At 38.2% G+C, this 16,854-nt stretch overlaps 1 protein-coding gene across 1 annotated transcript; it reads right to left on the reverse strand.

Moving 5' to 3' along the window:
- Positions 1–2,415: 2,415 nt before the first annotated feature.
- LOC117293772 (heart- and neural crest derivatives-expressed protein 2-like) lies at positions 2,416–14,905 on the reverse strand. Its single transcript, XM_033776210.1, has 2 exons — positions 13,826–14,905; positions 2,416–3,952 (listed from the first exon to the last, which is right to left on the reverse strand). Exons 1-2 carry the CDS (start codon positions 14,453–14,455, stop codon positions 3,863–3,865), a joined length of 720 nt encoding a protein of 239 aa, XP_033632101.1. The 5' UTR covers positions 14,456–14,905; the 3' UTR covers positions 2,416–3,862.
- Between the last annotated feature and the right edge of the window lie 1,949 nt (positions 14,906–16,854).

The raw sequence follows: 16,854 nt of genomic DNA on the forward strand, positions 1-16,854 counted from the left end.
AGGACACTATAGAGTTGTCTCAAGGCTTCGAGATATTCGCTGATCCTCATAAAACCACAACGGGCTGCTTTTATGTTTAGACCCAATAGATTGTCAAAGAGGAAAACACAGAATTATATTGAATAATTCTTCTTACCGTGTTTCTCCTGAACGAAATGATACAGGATTGACGAGAGCTGCCCATAAAATAATAAGATGAGGACAGTAAGAATTGTCTCAAGGTTTCGAGATATTCACTGATCCTCATAAAACCACTGCGGTCTGCTTTTAAGTTAAGACCCAATTTTTATGTATATTCTCGAAGAGGAAAACTCAATTAATGCGAGTTCTTCTCTTTGTATTTCTACCAAACGAAATGATGCATGCAGGAATTAACCATTTCATGTCTGGGCTCTGCAAGAGTTAAGGAGAGTAACCAGACGTTTCGCTACACCCTTTTATATCAAGCTTTTGGCCATGACATGAATCCCTACTGTGATGAAGATGTATGTTATATATTTTACCTGTAGCAGTTTCAGCTGTATCAGTTGTCAAGTTTATGAGGAAAAACACAGAGCAATGTTTTCAGGAGGAGTCGAGCTAATCCGTTGTAGGCCTACATGCTAAAATAATGTTGGTATCACTGAGAGAATTTTGTTTTAGAAAATTGCTTTACTCATTTCTCAAATCTATACAGCACCTCCACACCCATGAACAGTTTCCCCCCTCAGCAAATAATATTTTAACGGAAGCTTTCTATATCATCATTATCTTTAACTTTTAATTTTACTGTAAATCTATGAACATTTTGTGTTTTTTTGAGTAAATTCATAACAGCACACAGTGCGTGATTTAGCAGCAGAAACTAAATTTTGACTCTATAAAATGACGGCTGATGTCCGACGATTGTCCGTCAGATACCCCTATCTCACAAATTACTAAACACTGTGTGTTTTGCGAACGAACAACCCTTGAAAAGGATAAAGAGTCAGAAATGCATACCAAACAACAACATTTTTAAAGATTTGAAGGCAAAGTGCCTTTCTAAACCCGAACTTTTTAAAGATCAACACTTTACAGCATGGTTTTCGAATGGTTATCGTTTAGTTGCCATATTTCATCAGTTGCTCATAACTAGCTTGGTGTATACGCCATTGTCTGTGAAAAATAGATTCGCACCCAGTTATTAATATCTCTTGAGACTCATTGATTCAAGATATATTACAAGTACATATGATGGAGATAAAAGAATATATACAGGTAGTTTTCCTACGTTGCGAGATTCAAAAAAGTCATGGGGAGAACAGAGGGGCGATAGTTCAAGGCTCACAAGGCTTACATTGGACCACAGCCCTGGGCTAGTGACTTTAGCGTCGGGCCAGTAAAAGTCAGGACTGAACAAATCGGGTGGTCTCGTATATTTCAATTCAATGAGTGTAGGTATAATCATAATATCATTTCTAAAAAAGAAAAAGGGTTGCCAATTCCTGTCTTGAGATAGGAGACTACGTTTATCCTTTTTTGAAATAACCTCCACAATAGGGAACATGTGCATAACTTCGATATTGATAACGATGTTGCCATAAAGCACACTTATTGACCACGTTTTCGGAGTTGATTCCGACACTGTATTTCCCCTGGTAAATGTTTGATTGTGATGCTCGAGACCTCACTTTCCAGTAAAAACAGTTATACATAATTTACATCTTCGCGTTCTTCAAACAAGTATTTGTTGTATTTTCTTTAAAATAAATTCATTTTCTTCATGAGAACAAATAAGTGAAAGTTTTTGATATTTTGTTTTCTGTATTTATTTGCAAATATCGTGCCCAGGGTAAACTTGATTTAAAAATATTTACCTTCCTCGGGTTTGAAATGTAACACACAACAACAAACATTTAAAGACAGTAGACACTATTGGTAGTTGTCAAAGACTAGTTCTCACAGTTAGTGTATCTCAACACATGCATAAAATAACAAACCTGTGAAAAATTTGAGCTCAATCGGTCGTCGAAGTTGCGAGATAATAATGAAAGAAAAAACACCCTTGTCACACGAAGTTGTGTGCTTTCTGAAGCTTGATTTCGAGACCTCAAATTCTAAACTTGAGGTCTCGAAATCAAATTCGTGAAAAATTACTTCTTACTCGAAAACTACATCACTTCAGAGGGAGCCGTTTCTCACATTGTTTTATACAATCAACCTCTCCCCATTACTCGCAATCAAGAAAGGTTTTATGACGATAATTATTTTGAGTAATTACCAATAGTGTCCATTGCCTTTAAATTACAGTTTATATGAAAATGATTCCAATTTGAAAGGTTTTCTTGTTCACATTTCCTCATCGTTTTATTCCAAGACTTTCTCATTAGTTATTGGCAGGTGCAAAATTGCCGATGACGTCTTAGCTATATAAGGCCTTGTCTCACGAGGCAACTTGGAGGTAACTATACGTTAAGACATGCTACATGACACTTTGGCCAAACTTTTCGAACAATGTCTTACGATCAACAAGAAACATGTATAAACATTGAAATTTGAATGCCTTTTCTTCTTGGAGATTGTCTGTCATTGGTAGCCTGTTTTCGCCTCGTGTGGCCCTTAGAGTGATTTGTGTACTGAAATACATAATAGGTACAGTTTGCAATATTAAGGTGACCATACTCTTAAGTTCATAACTATAATATACAATATTTACAAAGTATAATGATCTTCGGCAATGAGTAGTTGGAGCAAGATACTTGCAGACCAATCTTAATAATTCACATACAACCCTGAACGAAAATATCTTAACACGTAATAATTTGGCACAAACATAAATCAAAAAGAATAAGTTAACTGTTCTTACATAATTTTTACAATCCCCCATTAACTCGACAAGGCGGAAGGGTTCACAATTATCATTTAAATATTAAGGGCAGCCATGTTGTCATGAAGCTTTATATGGACGTAAACCAAAGTGAGGCTGAGTAGAAAAAATAGTCTGGTGCCATCCAATAGTATCGAGTTATTAAGACCGTGCATGCAGGGAACCGCATGGCGATGAAAGTGGCACCATATAATTTGACACTTTGGTTAAATATTGCTAAAAATTAATAATCGTCATCTCATGAATCTGTGAAATTAAGAGCTCGCTGTCACAAATTTACGCCAAAAACTTTCCTTTTAAACAAGCAAATGTTACCATTTACAGATTTTCCCAAATAAACACAGCTTGAAGGCATGTGTGCCTCGTATTTGGAAGGGCAAGGGCACCAATGCATGTTCTCCTCTGTAAAGGGCATGCCCTATGCGGAAAATGTAAGTTTCTACTGAAGCATTTCAAAGGCACCAAGGTAATGGATGACAAGGGGGCATTGAGGCAGTCGCATTCATTGGCTCCGTGGAGTACCTTAGGCATGAGCTTGAGACGTATTGTAATATCTAGTACGAGAATCTCACTTGATACAATTGTTACGACTCGTTACCGAGAAACTTAATTAAATTAGCCGATACAAGTGATTCGTAATGGTCGAAAAAAACAAAAATAAATATAAAATAACAACTCAAAGACAGTGATTGGAGTGCTGAAGTTAGGCGAGGGTAGCACCATGTGTAGGGGATATTTTGTCCTCTTCATTTGTATATCTCCATGTAACTTCATGCTGAAGTTAAAATGGCGATCTGCGTCCATTATATCCACTGCGAATGATCATCACCGACAAAACAGAAGAACGAAGATCCGAATTTTCACCGATCCACTCCTCTAGTGTTGTGGCCGTAAGGTCGAGCATAAAACACCCACGACGTTGCCGGTCAATTCGCGGTGTAGTGTTACCGTGTCTAGTTCAACGGGGAAGCAATGACTAAAAGTAGCGTGCGGAGTTATTTTTCTAGGCCGTGTTTAGCGTTGTAGTTCCAGGGCCCAGACGTGTTGTGGCCAGCCGGTTCTGCCCCGTGAACGCCTGGCTTCGATAGCGTGTTGTGGCTCGGTCTGAAAGAATAAATAAAGAGGATCATAAGTATAACTTATTTCAAACAGAAATTTTGAAAAACCTGCCATTAAACCGAGATTATAAATAAAAATTAACAGTTGAAACATTTAAATGGTTGTTTGTACCGAAATTATACACAGCATGTCTCAAAAGGTTTGTTGTACAGAACCACTGATCAGAAAAAAATCAGAATACAAAAATACTCGGCAATTTTTGCCGCTATAGTTATTTTTAAGTTGCAAACTGGTACTATGTTACCCGCTCTGTTAGCGGGAAAACTGTTCATGCTTATAAGAAAAAATATTTGCTAAGCGAAAACATTTGCAGTGAAGCAGCTTCTATGAAACTTTGACCCCTGATTTGCAATAAGTAGCAAGATTCGACCCTAAACTAAAATAATGTAAAATAGTGTGATTTTTTCTTATTTTTTAATCTCTGTATATTTTCCTGTAATTCGACCTCCGGTCGCCATTGGAATTTGTTTTTAAAATAATAAACCAATTACGAATGAATGAATGAACTGTGAAAATACATAAAAAACATATGTCTTTTGTTGGAGAAGCGGGCTTAAAAATTATTTGTATGTTCTGTAGTGACAGCTCAAGTTAAGTGAAAGGCTCTGGACATCGACACATTTGGTAATTGGAAACGAACAGTATTCTCAATTGGTGTATCCCAACATATTAAACCTGTGAGTATTTGGGGTCAATTTGGTCATCGAATTTGTAACAAAACAAGAAAGACAAAAATACCCTTGTTGCACAAATTTGTGTGCTTCCATACAGATGCATGTAAAAAGGCTTCAGGCCTGAAGTTTTGTATAATTGGGTGAGAAATTACCCCTCTCTCAAAACTACGTTACTTCAGAGGGAGCCGTTTCTCACAATTTTTTATACTATCAACAACTCTCCATTCCTAGTTTTATACCAAGTAAGTTTTTATGCTAAAAATGGTTTTGTCCAGTGTCCAGTGCATTTAATGACGGACGTCTTTCATGCAATGTACACATCATAAGCTTATAATATTAAGTCATTGTTATGGTTGATTCTTCTGTCAACACCTCAATAAGTTATAATCCAAACCTTCCCTTTTCAAGACCAAGCCAGTAAAACACAAACCACTCACATATTCTGTTAATTAAACGTTAGATATAATTTGTGAAGCCAATTTAATTATTCACATGCAAAAAGAGACACAATGACAAGTAAGAGGAACTCGCAATACAAAATCCCATGCACATCGTATATACAATATCCGTACATGTGAACGTGGGGAACCGAATCAAACTAGAGAGGGTGGGACTTTCACTTCAAGTTCGTGCAAAGACTATTACTTCATAGAGACCAACCTCCTTCCCCCAAATTTCCACTTATCAATTCTAATTTCCCGAGTTGTCACTTTCACAAACGTGCAAATATGAATTCATAACAAATGGAACATGCTGTATCATTATGTACCTGTTTTCTTGTGATTTATAAAGGAGGATCTTGATGTGAATAAGGAATGTTACACATCACGTTTTTGCAGTGTAAAACACAGCAAAAACTTGGTGGTAAAATTGACACCATGTATGGGCTTTGTCCCATAATCATAGATACACAAGAGAGAATCAATATTTAACATCATAGGGTGTTAAAATGTCCTGGGCCCAATTTCATAGAGCTGCTTAAGCACAATTATTTTCTTAGCATGAAACTTCGGCCTTGATGAAAACAGGATTACCAACCGAAAATCCATGTAGTTTTCAGGATGAGCAAACAACAGTTGAATACCTATCACAAGCAATATGCAACAAATGGAAATGTGGTTGGTAATCCTGTTTTCATGAAGGAAGAAAGGTCATGCTAAGCCAATTTGTGTGCTTAGCAGCCTCTATGAAATTGTGCCCAATTGTGTTGACAGAAATAAGTGTTATTATAACATACTAGGGTGTAAATTAAAAATCCCTGAATAATGAAGTCAAAAATAAACTGCATCTGAAATCAAATACAAACGCAACAGCGGATTTCGCTTTTGACAACCTGAAAATAGAAAAGGTTGTTCTTTACACAACATATTAAATGCCAAAAATGTTAATAGGTTTCTTATGTGTAGGCTATAGTTGTTGATCACACACAAACATGAACACTGTCTGTAGACTTTGACAGCTCTACCAAGCACGTACACCCTAAACTGTTGGTGTTTTACTGGCGTTTGTTACCAAGTATATTCATGAAGAAATATTCTTGGTGATTTTAAACGATTTATGTAAATTACTGACGTACAATCACTTGAAGGAAAAATGTTGGGTTTATGATCTTGAAATGTCTACAGATTGATTTTCATGATTTTCATTTCAGAATCCCAATGTCGTCTGCAATACCGACCCGTACATAATTTGTATGTTGTTGACCAAACAAAATATGGAAATACCTAGTAGGCCTTCTTGAAAGGTCGTTTTATAAGTTTGTGTTCGATGCACGTCTCACGGTAGTTTTATTATCCTGGTTGTCGGACATTCTCTTCTTTCCTTCTAGACAGTCTCAAGAGTTGATGACGAAACATGTTTTTGTCTCCACTTCAGAAGTCCTCAGAGTGTTTATTATTCTAGTTGTATAACAGCGATCGTCAGACGAGAGGAAACTATTTCCCTCGTTATTAGGATTCACTCTATTTTATATATACGTAGCGAGGAAACGCCGACAGAATGTTGTTGAGAGTTTATGGTTATGGTGTAAACATACACCATTTACATCAATTATCCATCATACCACGATCAATCATAACAAACATACATGCCAAAACTTTCTGATATTAGCTGTTTAGGCCTTAGTTTTTGAGAGGGAATGGGCTATTATTAAAGACAGTGGACACTATTGGTAATTGCCAAAGACCAGTCTTCTTTCTCACTTGGTGTATCTCAACATATGCATAAAATAACAAACCTGTGAAAATTTGAGCTCAATCGGTTGAAGAAGTTGCGAGATAATAATGAAAGAAAAAACACCCTTGTCACACGAAGTTGTGTGCTTTCTGATGCTTGATTTTGAGACCTCAAGTTTAGAACTTGAGGTCTCGAAATCAAATCCGTGGAAAATATGTTCTTTCTCGAAAACTACTTCACTTCAGAGGGAGTATACTATCAACCTCTCCCCATACCTGGTAGTAAAGAAAGGTTTTGTGATGATAATTATTTTTAGTAATTACCAATAGTGTCCACTGCCTTTAAGTCAATAAAAGAAGATATCCCTTTTGGCTAGACTGTTATGTCAATGCTCCAATGACTGTGTTATGGCCGAGTCGGTTAGTACGAACTCAGTCTCGTACCACCATAATTTGCATCAATCTATGCCGTTATATTCTATGTTCAGCCACATTAATATTAGATAAATGGACATTTGAGAGACAACTCGACCAATAATGGCCAATCATTACCAATGGCTGGCTATGTACTATACTCTGGCTGTTGCAGTGCGCCAATGTTCCACCGTTGTTGGCCAATGACTGCGTTATGGCTGATGACATTTAAAATGATGCAGCTTCGTTATAACTTTCGTTAAGCCACATTGTAGTCAGATACCGGTAAATGGACATTCGAAAGACAACTCGACCAGTAATGGCCAATCACTAACAATGACTACGTCATCTGGCAACACTGCAGTATGCCAATGATCCACCGCTAATGAATTCTTAGCCAATCGCTGCGTTTTGGCTGAGCTATAGTTAATATGATTCTCGTAGCACCATATTTGAATGTACTAACAATAAATGAGATTATTCTTGTTGGAATAAGAGGGATCAAAATCACCCAAAATGAGGTTTGTCAACATTCCATTATGGGCTCTACACCCCTTTTTCGGTTTTCATTCCTAAATTGATTTGTGTGCTTCTAACTCAAATATCTCTAGACCAACACAATATCAAGGTTTATTATTTTTGTCACTGTCGTAACCACGATAGGCAATACCGGGCATGCCGATTCTAACCAAAAATACCAGCTGCAACTCTCCCCGTGCCTTTCGCTGACAGAAATACACCCTGAACTTGTACCCATTTTGCCAAGGTCTCTGTAAACACCATAAACAAAAGCAGGAGCAGAAGAATTAAAAGACGAACAGGTTCCGTTTACGGTCACCTCTGGTCGACCTCTTGTTTGTTATCCATCGGCAGGTAAAAGAAGTCTCGGTCCAAGACAATAGTGTGAAAGACGGGACAAGACAAAGTCCCCCGCACATGGTAGAAGCTTAGGGTCAGACCTGTCAGTTTAGGTGCACAGGCCGGGGAAATTTAAAGGCAACATGTGCTTCCGAGTGGCCCTGCAATAAATATTATACCGTGGACTGGGAACACACCGGCTGTGTGTTTGGATACGACCGCGTGGTTTATCCAGCAACCCTGGAAGGTAAACTGTAAACATGAATCGTTTGCAAGGCATGAAGGTTTTAGAAGCGGGCAAATGTGAATATTTTGTCCGATACCAAATTTTACACACAAATTGAGCTCAACCTAACATGTTTACATAGTCGTCATTATATAGCTAATTTGTCATTCTGTAACTTACAATTCTGTAACTTATCAAACCGGATACATAACAAATCTTGTAAGTTCGGTGTTGGGCTGCTGTATATAAGTATCGAGACTAATTAAATAATAGACGGACAAAAGATATTTGACAAAAGACATTGCGTCATCCATGGTCATAATTTCATCGAAACAACGAAAGACTTCCTCTATCAAATAGAAGGGACAGTAGGGCCTACAAAAGAATCGGGATTGTTTAGAATGCAGGTGTACCCCACTTCTTTTGATGATTCGGCTGTTTAAGTTGTATTGATGTATGTTATCATTGGGCTGTGACGATTGGGTTGTAACCGTGGTCCAGTGAATATACTTCAGGACGTGCAATCAAAAGGTTTCGGGTTCGAATCCAACCAAGCTAACATAATCAGTTTATCTAACAAACAAACATGTCAACTAAAAATAAGTAGAATATGTTCAAAATTTGTGTTGGTAAGTTGTTTGCAATTACGTATATCTGTTCGGCAGATAGGCGATGAGGTTGTCTCTTTGTTGATAGAAGAGCCACCATTGCAATTAGGAACATCTCAACATCAAAAGTCTAACATCAAATGAGGACACAATGGATCACACAAGCAGCCCATTGTGGAGTAGTCTTTTATATAAAGCGTACCGCATCTCACACAGCACATACACATAAATACATGTACTTTACTTGGATCTTGCTTGCCATAACATTAACTGTTTGCTGAATCTGAGAATTTATTAATTAAAATCTTTAAGATCCAATAATCAGTCGCACTGGGGAAAAACAAAATCATAAAAAGTTTTCAACAAAATCAAATGAGCCGTTGATTTTAAAGTCACCTGGAAGTGGTATTTTTTCAAAATAAAGCTTTTGTCACTAATATATGTGTTTTGATGAGTGGAATGTGAATAAACAGTTAACTAAGGTTTTAAAAAATCAGTTCTTATGTTATTTACAAATTTAAGAGTAGACCCCGACCCGAGAGGGCGCTGTTCGTGACGTCAATCGAGGCAGACTTTGCCTGTAATGCGTAGAGTAAACACAATTGCAAAGTACATGTACGGACCAAGTCGTGAGTTTGTACGTTTCAAACAAAGATTTTTTTGTTTTTTCCGGCAATGCCGACCAGGTGTATTGTTGCTGAATGCAGAAAAACACTTTTTGAAACGTACCAACTCACGACTTGGACGTACATGTACTTTGCACGTGTGTTTACTATACGCATTGCAGGCAAAGTCTGCCTCGATTGACGTCACAAAAGGGGTAGGCGGAGTCAGCCCCCAAACAACTTTATATATTGTGTTAACATATAAATCGTGACAAACAATTACTAAAACAATTGTTTTATTGTTCGTAAGCATATACTCTTATGTTTGAAAGAAAACAAAATCTAATTCCAGGTGACTTTAAATGATTGTTAAAAACCCAAAGGAATACTTTACATTTAAAGTATTCCTTACACATTATATCATCAAAGTTTAAAGTTCAATGTTATTATTGACTTTATTGTTTTGTTCCGAACCGAATATATCAGGTTTTAAACCAAGCTTAATTATTGATCACGAGGGAGAAAATGTTTCAACTAAACTTGGTCTTCATTTCTATACATTTTCGAAGAAGAAAAAACTCGCATATAGTTTGTGAGTTGTTTTTCAAGTCATTGGTCATGCTACGCCATTTCTACATGGGCTATAGTGATTATGAGCCTTCCAAAATACCCGTCACTATTCGTCCATGTAAAGATTCCGGTTTTGTTGTTGGTTTCTTTGAAGAATAGTGAAACTTTAAGATTCTTTGAGACGTCATTCAAACCGTCACCGCCTTTCTAACTAGTTTCAATTTCATTATGTAACACCAATAACAAATGGCGTGAGATGACGCATCTATATTCCATGAAGGGTGTCGTTGTAGAAACTGATGACGAACAAAGATTGGCCAAGGGTTCGTCAAGAAATCAATTCTAATTGGTCATCGAGCAAGGACTTGCTCTATGGTTTGAATGTAGAATGAGTTTGATAAATAAAATATTTGACAAAAATATTATGTATTATTGACTCTTATCGGTGTATCTCATTGTTGTGTTGTGTTGTTGTTTTAATCTCATTCTTTGTAGATGTGTCGGCCTCATTGTAAAAATGTAATCTTGCTGTATTTTACATATCTCTTTTTTAGCTTAATGTTTATAATAAATATATAAACAAATCTGTACAGCTTTTTGGGATTTTGTTTTATGTAAGACGCTTTTATTGAAAATTTAAATTATTATTGTTATTATTGTTTTTATTATTGTTATGTCCCCTGAAAAAAGGTAGACTATTAAACAACGGCACCGCCATTTTGGAATTCAAAAATCTACCTCTTTTTGTGTCTTTGAAATTCAAATATGAGACGATGCTATTGCAAATTATTTGTTTATCCTGAAAAACTCAAGACAATTGTGTGAGGTGTGACAATCTCCATGCATCATCAAAGGCACAGTTCCCAAAAATGTTCCCCGATGATCAGCCCTATCATAAAAATACACTTGAATAATTAGTAGGTAACGATTATGGAGACATATTTCAAATACACTGGACACTATTGGTAATTGACAAAGACCAGTCTTCTCACTTGGTGTATCTCAACATATGCATAACTCCAACAAACCTGTGAAAATTTGAGCTCAATTGGTCGTCGAAGTTACGAGATAATAATGGAAGAAAAAAACACCCTTGTGCCTGCCCATGTCACACGAAATTTTGTTATTTTAGATGCTTGATTTAGAGTTCAAAATCTAATTCTGAGGTCTCGAAATCAAATTCGTGGAAAATCACTTCTTTCTCGAAAACCAGAGGGTGCCGTTTATCGCAATTTTGTTATACTATCAACAGCTCTCCATTACTCGTTACCAAGTAAGGTTTCATGCTAATAATTATTTTAAGTAGTTACAAATAGTGTCCAGTGCCTTTAAGAAGTCGAACATTTATTACGTAACTATTTAGTTAATGTTTGATCTGTTCGATAGTTATTTTTGTGTGGTTTTCATTGTTTGTGCAAGGAGAAATTGTCAGCTTGCTATGATATACAAACCATGGGCAGTAAATTTATCTGAATATATTTTTTCTCTATAGATTGGCCTACAGTTTAAAAGATATATTTACTAACATGAATAATTTTTATTTCATTTTGTATAAAAGCTGTGTGAAGTGGAACCCAAATTTACTCGGTTTTGCAGTCGAGGGTGAAGGACAAGACACCCGGCGTCATGTGTTCATAGGGGACACGAAAATTACGCAGTCTAATCCCGACATCTGGTTTGACTTCAAAATAGAAAACTCAAATTTCTTGAGACGTCTCTCTTTTCCTTCTTATCTGTTCTATGTCAAACTGATGATTTCTCCAGCACTAACTATGACTAGTCCAACTATGACTTCCAGTGAGTTTGTAGATGTTGTATAAGCATCTACAGACACTTGGCAAAGGTTGATGTTTATCCTGATGTAGTATTTGGGAAAACGTGTTCATTACCTGCGGCTGTCTGTGTAATAATTAGCGTGATTTGCCACAACACCTCGTGGGTCATTGTCTCACCAAAGCACGGGTCTGGATCTTCACCCGTCGCGGTGATTAAAAAAAGTACGGTCATGACTTCGTCATACGTCGTCATACGTCGCATCAACTCGTATGGTTTTAAGTAGTGTTGACAGATAATTATTCTGTTCTAATTTGTTCAATCATCTTTGTTCCCACTCAAGTCACTTGTGGGCGTCTGTCGAATACAACATCTTTATCTGATTTTGCACATATTTAATCAACTCACGAAAGTATTGCTCACAAGGAGAACACAATCTTCGTCTTGCACCCATCCCAGTTTAGATCCACTACTCAAGAATCAAGATAAGAAGTTAGGAATAACACCCATCATCGTGCTCATAGAAATAAAATAAGAATTCATCGTCTTGCTTATTTTGCATTTCCACTATCATGAGTACATTATTTTGTTCGTGCCGACTTAGCACTGGACACTATCGGTAATTGTTCAAAGAAATTGTTAGCATAAAAACGTATTTGGTAAAATGCAACGGAGAGCTGTCGATCGAGTATAAAACATTTGTGAGAAACGGCTCCCTCTGAGCAACTTAGTTTGGGGGAAAGAGGCAATTTCTTACTAAATTATTAAGAGGCTTCAGGCCTGAAGTCTTTTATATTGTTTTAAGGAATCTTAAAGCACACCAAATTGTGCAACAATTATGTTTTTCTTTCATTACTTTCTTGCAACTTTGATGATCAATTTAGTCCAAATAATTTAAGAATTGTTATTGTGTGCATTTTTGGGGATTTGCTAGTGCCTTTAAATATTATTTATTGATTTTCTTTTATGAATAGTTTTAGTTTTTAAACAAGGCTACACTAACATGATGATAAATAAGCCTTAAGATATTCTTGCTGATATAAATAATTGATACCGTCTCGAGACCATTTCCAAAGCAAATTTCGAAAGGCAAATTGAAAGTAAATTTTAAGAGACGTGGCTCATATTCATAATAAGAGAAGGAAAGTCAACGTTTCTGTTTCTTTTCAATACCACACACATCTTTGTTTTTATTTGTTTAACTGGCGTTAGCTGTTCGTAAATGTTCATGGGACCGAGCTCCTGCATGTCCCGTTTCAGTTATGATAACGTTATACATGGAACAAGTTGAGGTTTCAGTCGCCAACCTTCTTGTTATTATGACCACCATGGATTTACCGGAATTCAATATTGCTTTTTGCTCAGGGGCCAATTTCACTAATTTAGTCTTTCTAAGACTGGACCTAAGATTGATCTAAACTCTAAATCAATCGTATAGTTATTAAGTACATGTTAGTGTGATGTCACAATACACATATCTACGGTAATAATGAATTTGTGTTACGATGAGTTGTGTTGCTTTGTGAAATCGAGACCAGGGCTGATGATATTATTGGTTGAAAGAGGACATTGGAAGTAGGGTTCGAAACTCGAGCTCAGCTGGCGAGCGCTTCACTCAATCTTGTTTACTTGTCATTTTTTAAGAAACCAAAAAAGTTCTCTCGTCTTGTTAATTAAACTCGGACATAGTTTTGCCTATCTATCATGTCCATAGTGTATAAGGCGAGTATAGATAATAATACATACTTATATTATTTGAACATAACTTTATCCTCTTTGTCCATGATTAACATCTAGTTAGAAAGTAGGTGCAATACACAGAATAATTAAGAGCGAAAACTCGGAGCTAAAATGGCTATAGTTACGATAACGAAACCTTACTCCCGACGGCCGCGAGCCCGGCCGTCGGAGAGGAGGGTTACTTTATCGCAAATAAAATGGCTGAGGCTTGCTTACCGTTTCACGGTCTACAGCTTTCTTCCTTCTTTCACGGTCCTCCATCTTCATAAGTTCTGCCTTGAAGTTGGCCGCGTCCACCGGTCCAATTCCATCGTCTTTGGAGAGGACCTCGGACAAGTATGCAATGTAACTCGTAGCTAGTCTCAGAGTCTTAATCTTGGACAGTTTGGTATCTGCCGGCACATTTGGAATACATTCTCGTAAATCAGAAAAAGCAGAGTTTATGCTAAGCGTCCGCCGTCGCTCCTTACGGTTGCTGTTCGTAGCGCACCGTCGCTTTCCGAAGCGTCGCGGTCCAGGCATGCCTGGGGGAGTGCTCCGCTCGTCGCATGAGTTCCCGGGACCGGACTGGCAGTCCAACAAGTTAGGGCTGTTGCAATTACCGGTAATCTGTTCTTGGCACGTGTGTGAGCATGGCGAGTAAGACTGGACAGGGCTACCGTACTCATGCGGCATTTCACCGGTAGCTGCCACGGCAGGGCTGAGTAGGAGTCCGTGGAAGTACCCCTGGTCGTTCTCCGGGATGGAGGGACATCTACCGTGCCCGTTATGACGGTACATGTTATGCTCGTCTTGCGACCGTTGCAAGCTCACAGGCACTGGTGGGTATTCACTCAGTATACTCATAGTTACGATGCTTTCCACAAACTCGGGCCAACTTCTCTCTTTTTATACTGAAGCAGTTACCTCGCCTTCTAAGAAGAGAAGAAAGTCCTCCTGATGACTTTCCCCAGAAATATGCTTTGCAGAATAGTAGTGAAATTTAATACTGTAGTGGCCACTCACACTCATAGATGAAAAAGTCACTCTTCAACAACTCACCTATAGTCGCAATCTGATACGCGTATAATACCAGCGCAGTCGTCGTTGCGTCCAATTAAGCCAACCCGGCAAGTCGGCAATCTACAGAAGGGTCAAACAGCTTGTCTGTCTTGATTTGTGTGATGTTATGTGCAAACGATAACAAAAAACAAAGCCCTTGTCAGGTATAGAAATATCAAGAAGAGGCGAACAGGAGAGAGCTGCAACTTCACCGTAAAAAGAAAACCCGGAGTACCAAAACTTTCCGAACACCCTTGTGCGACGGAGGCACTGGAGGCTTTGATCAAGACGTTGGATTGTTATCAAGCTAAATTAAGTCCTCTCTGTGGTGGATGATGACACTTTGGTGTGTGGAGACAGACTTGGTTAATTCCAGGTTTGATAATCTCAGTAATCAGTTCTGGTCATGTGACTTCGAAGAGTGCTCACCTGTGATGATGTGGTGCCTCATTTGGAATTAAACCCCTCCCCTTTAAGGGTCGGTGACGGGTTGGACCGCCCCGGGGAACCAGGGAACCCACGACTCGTCAGCAGTCGACTGCGATCCGTATGCCGAGTCATGTACATACCCCCTCGCACTTCTGCTTACTCTAGTGCCGTATCTCCCATTACAGTCAATGTTATGGTAAGTTATGCACCCTTGTACAACCAACAACCATGGTACAAGTTAGTGTTAATAAACTTAACACGCACCAAGTGAGTCGCATGCAAAACGGAGTCCGATACGCTGGTGCTCTGCTGTCTCGTTTCGTGGCCGATAGCCCCGCCGAGAACCATGGACCGACCCTGGGCTTGAATGTGGATAGTAGTCGCGTGCAAAAGTTTTGTTGTAATATTGTTCAGATGCGAAAATACAACGAGAAACCATATTCTTTTGATCTTATTTCGATGGTATTGATACATTTTTTTTGCTAAATTAGGACTAAAAACTTCATGTACCCAAATAATATGACCTCTTTTTGCGCTTCTTGGGGAAAACGGATCGAGTTTCGAAAGACGGTGTTTCTGGGCTGCATCTTTTCTCAGTATTCCTACCTCCATGCTCGGACCGAGGACAAAACAAAAAGGGGAATCAAAAGGCCTCCATATGGGGAATTGTAAGATGGGGATGACCCACAAGCAGTAATGTGTACACAGTCAATGGGAGGAAGTTAAAACCTATACAGTCTATGGTGTCCGCATGGTGCTTATTTGAGAATGTGTGCACCATTTAATGTCTGAAACTCAAATTTATTATAAAATTTGAAAGTTGTCAAACACATTTTTATGCATTTGTTTTACTGTATTCAAGGAAATCGTTCTTATACTCTACCTGTATCAGTAGGCCTAACCGGTGGTGAGGTTTGAAAGTTTACTTTTCATTGCTATACATGTATAAGGAGTTGGTGTTCTTACTGAGCCTAGAGATGAATTGGCTTTTGAACAGAGCAATGCCGTAAGATCTGTCGGTTTCTTGGTTGTAAGATAAAGACCTCGTCAAAATGTGTCCAAATTACTCGAAAGCCAAGGCCCCTATCGTTATAAAGAGCAATGGGTATTTAATGCAGTGGACACTATTAGCATAAAACCTTACTTGGTAACGAGTAATTGGGAGAGGTTGATAGTATAACACATCGTGAGAAACGGCTCCCTCTGAAGTGAAGTAGTTTTCGAGAAAGAAGTAATTTTCCACGAATTTGATTTCGAGACCTCAGATTTAGGATTTGAGGTCTTGAAATCAAGCATCTGAAAGCACACAACTTCGTGTGACAAGGGTGTTTTTTCTTTCATAGTTATCTCGCAACTTCGACGACCAATTGAGCACAAATGTTCACAGGTTTGTTATTTTTTTGCACATACCAAGTGAGAAGACTGGTCTTTAACATGTACCATTAGTGTCCATTTCTTTAACGAGATACCCAAATCCACTCGGCGAAGTAGTCCTGTTATGGGGCGATATCATCCCTCCCCATCATCATAAGCAGAACTAAGTAAGTCTCTCGAATTCCGAAATCTACTCAAATAAAAATAGCAGGACAAGTTGTCAAATACCAAATCTACACAAGTTACACATGTACTTACTCGGTTACCGCAAATTTAATATACAAGCACCAGATAAACACGAACCCCAGGCACCCCCTCTCACGATGGACGCAACCACGGAGGGCTAAATACCAAGTATTCAATACACGAGACCGCGAGCTGGCGACAGACAACAATTACGC

The sequence above is a fragment of the Asterias rubens genome, chromosome 8 (genome assembly GCF_902459465.1).
Source record: "Asterias rubens chromosome 8, eAstRub1.3, whole genome shotgun sequence".
NCBI classification, from domain to species: Eukaryota; Metazoa; Echinodermata; class Asteroidea; order Forcipulatida; family Asteriidae; genus Asterias; species Asterias rubens.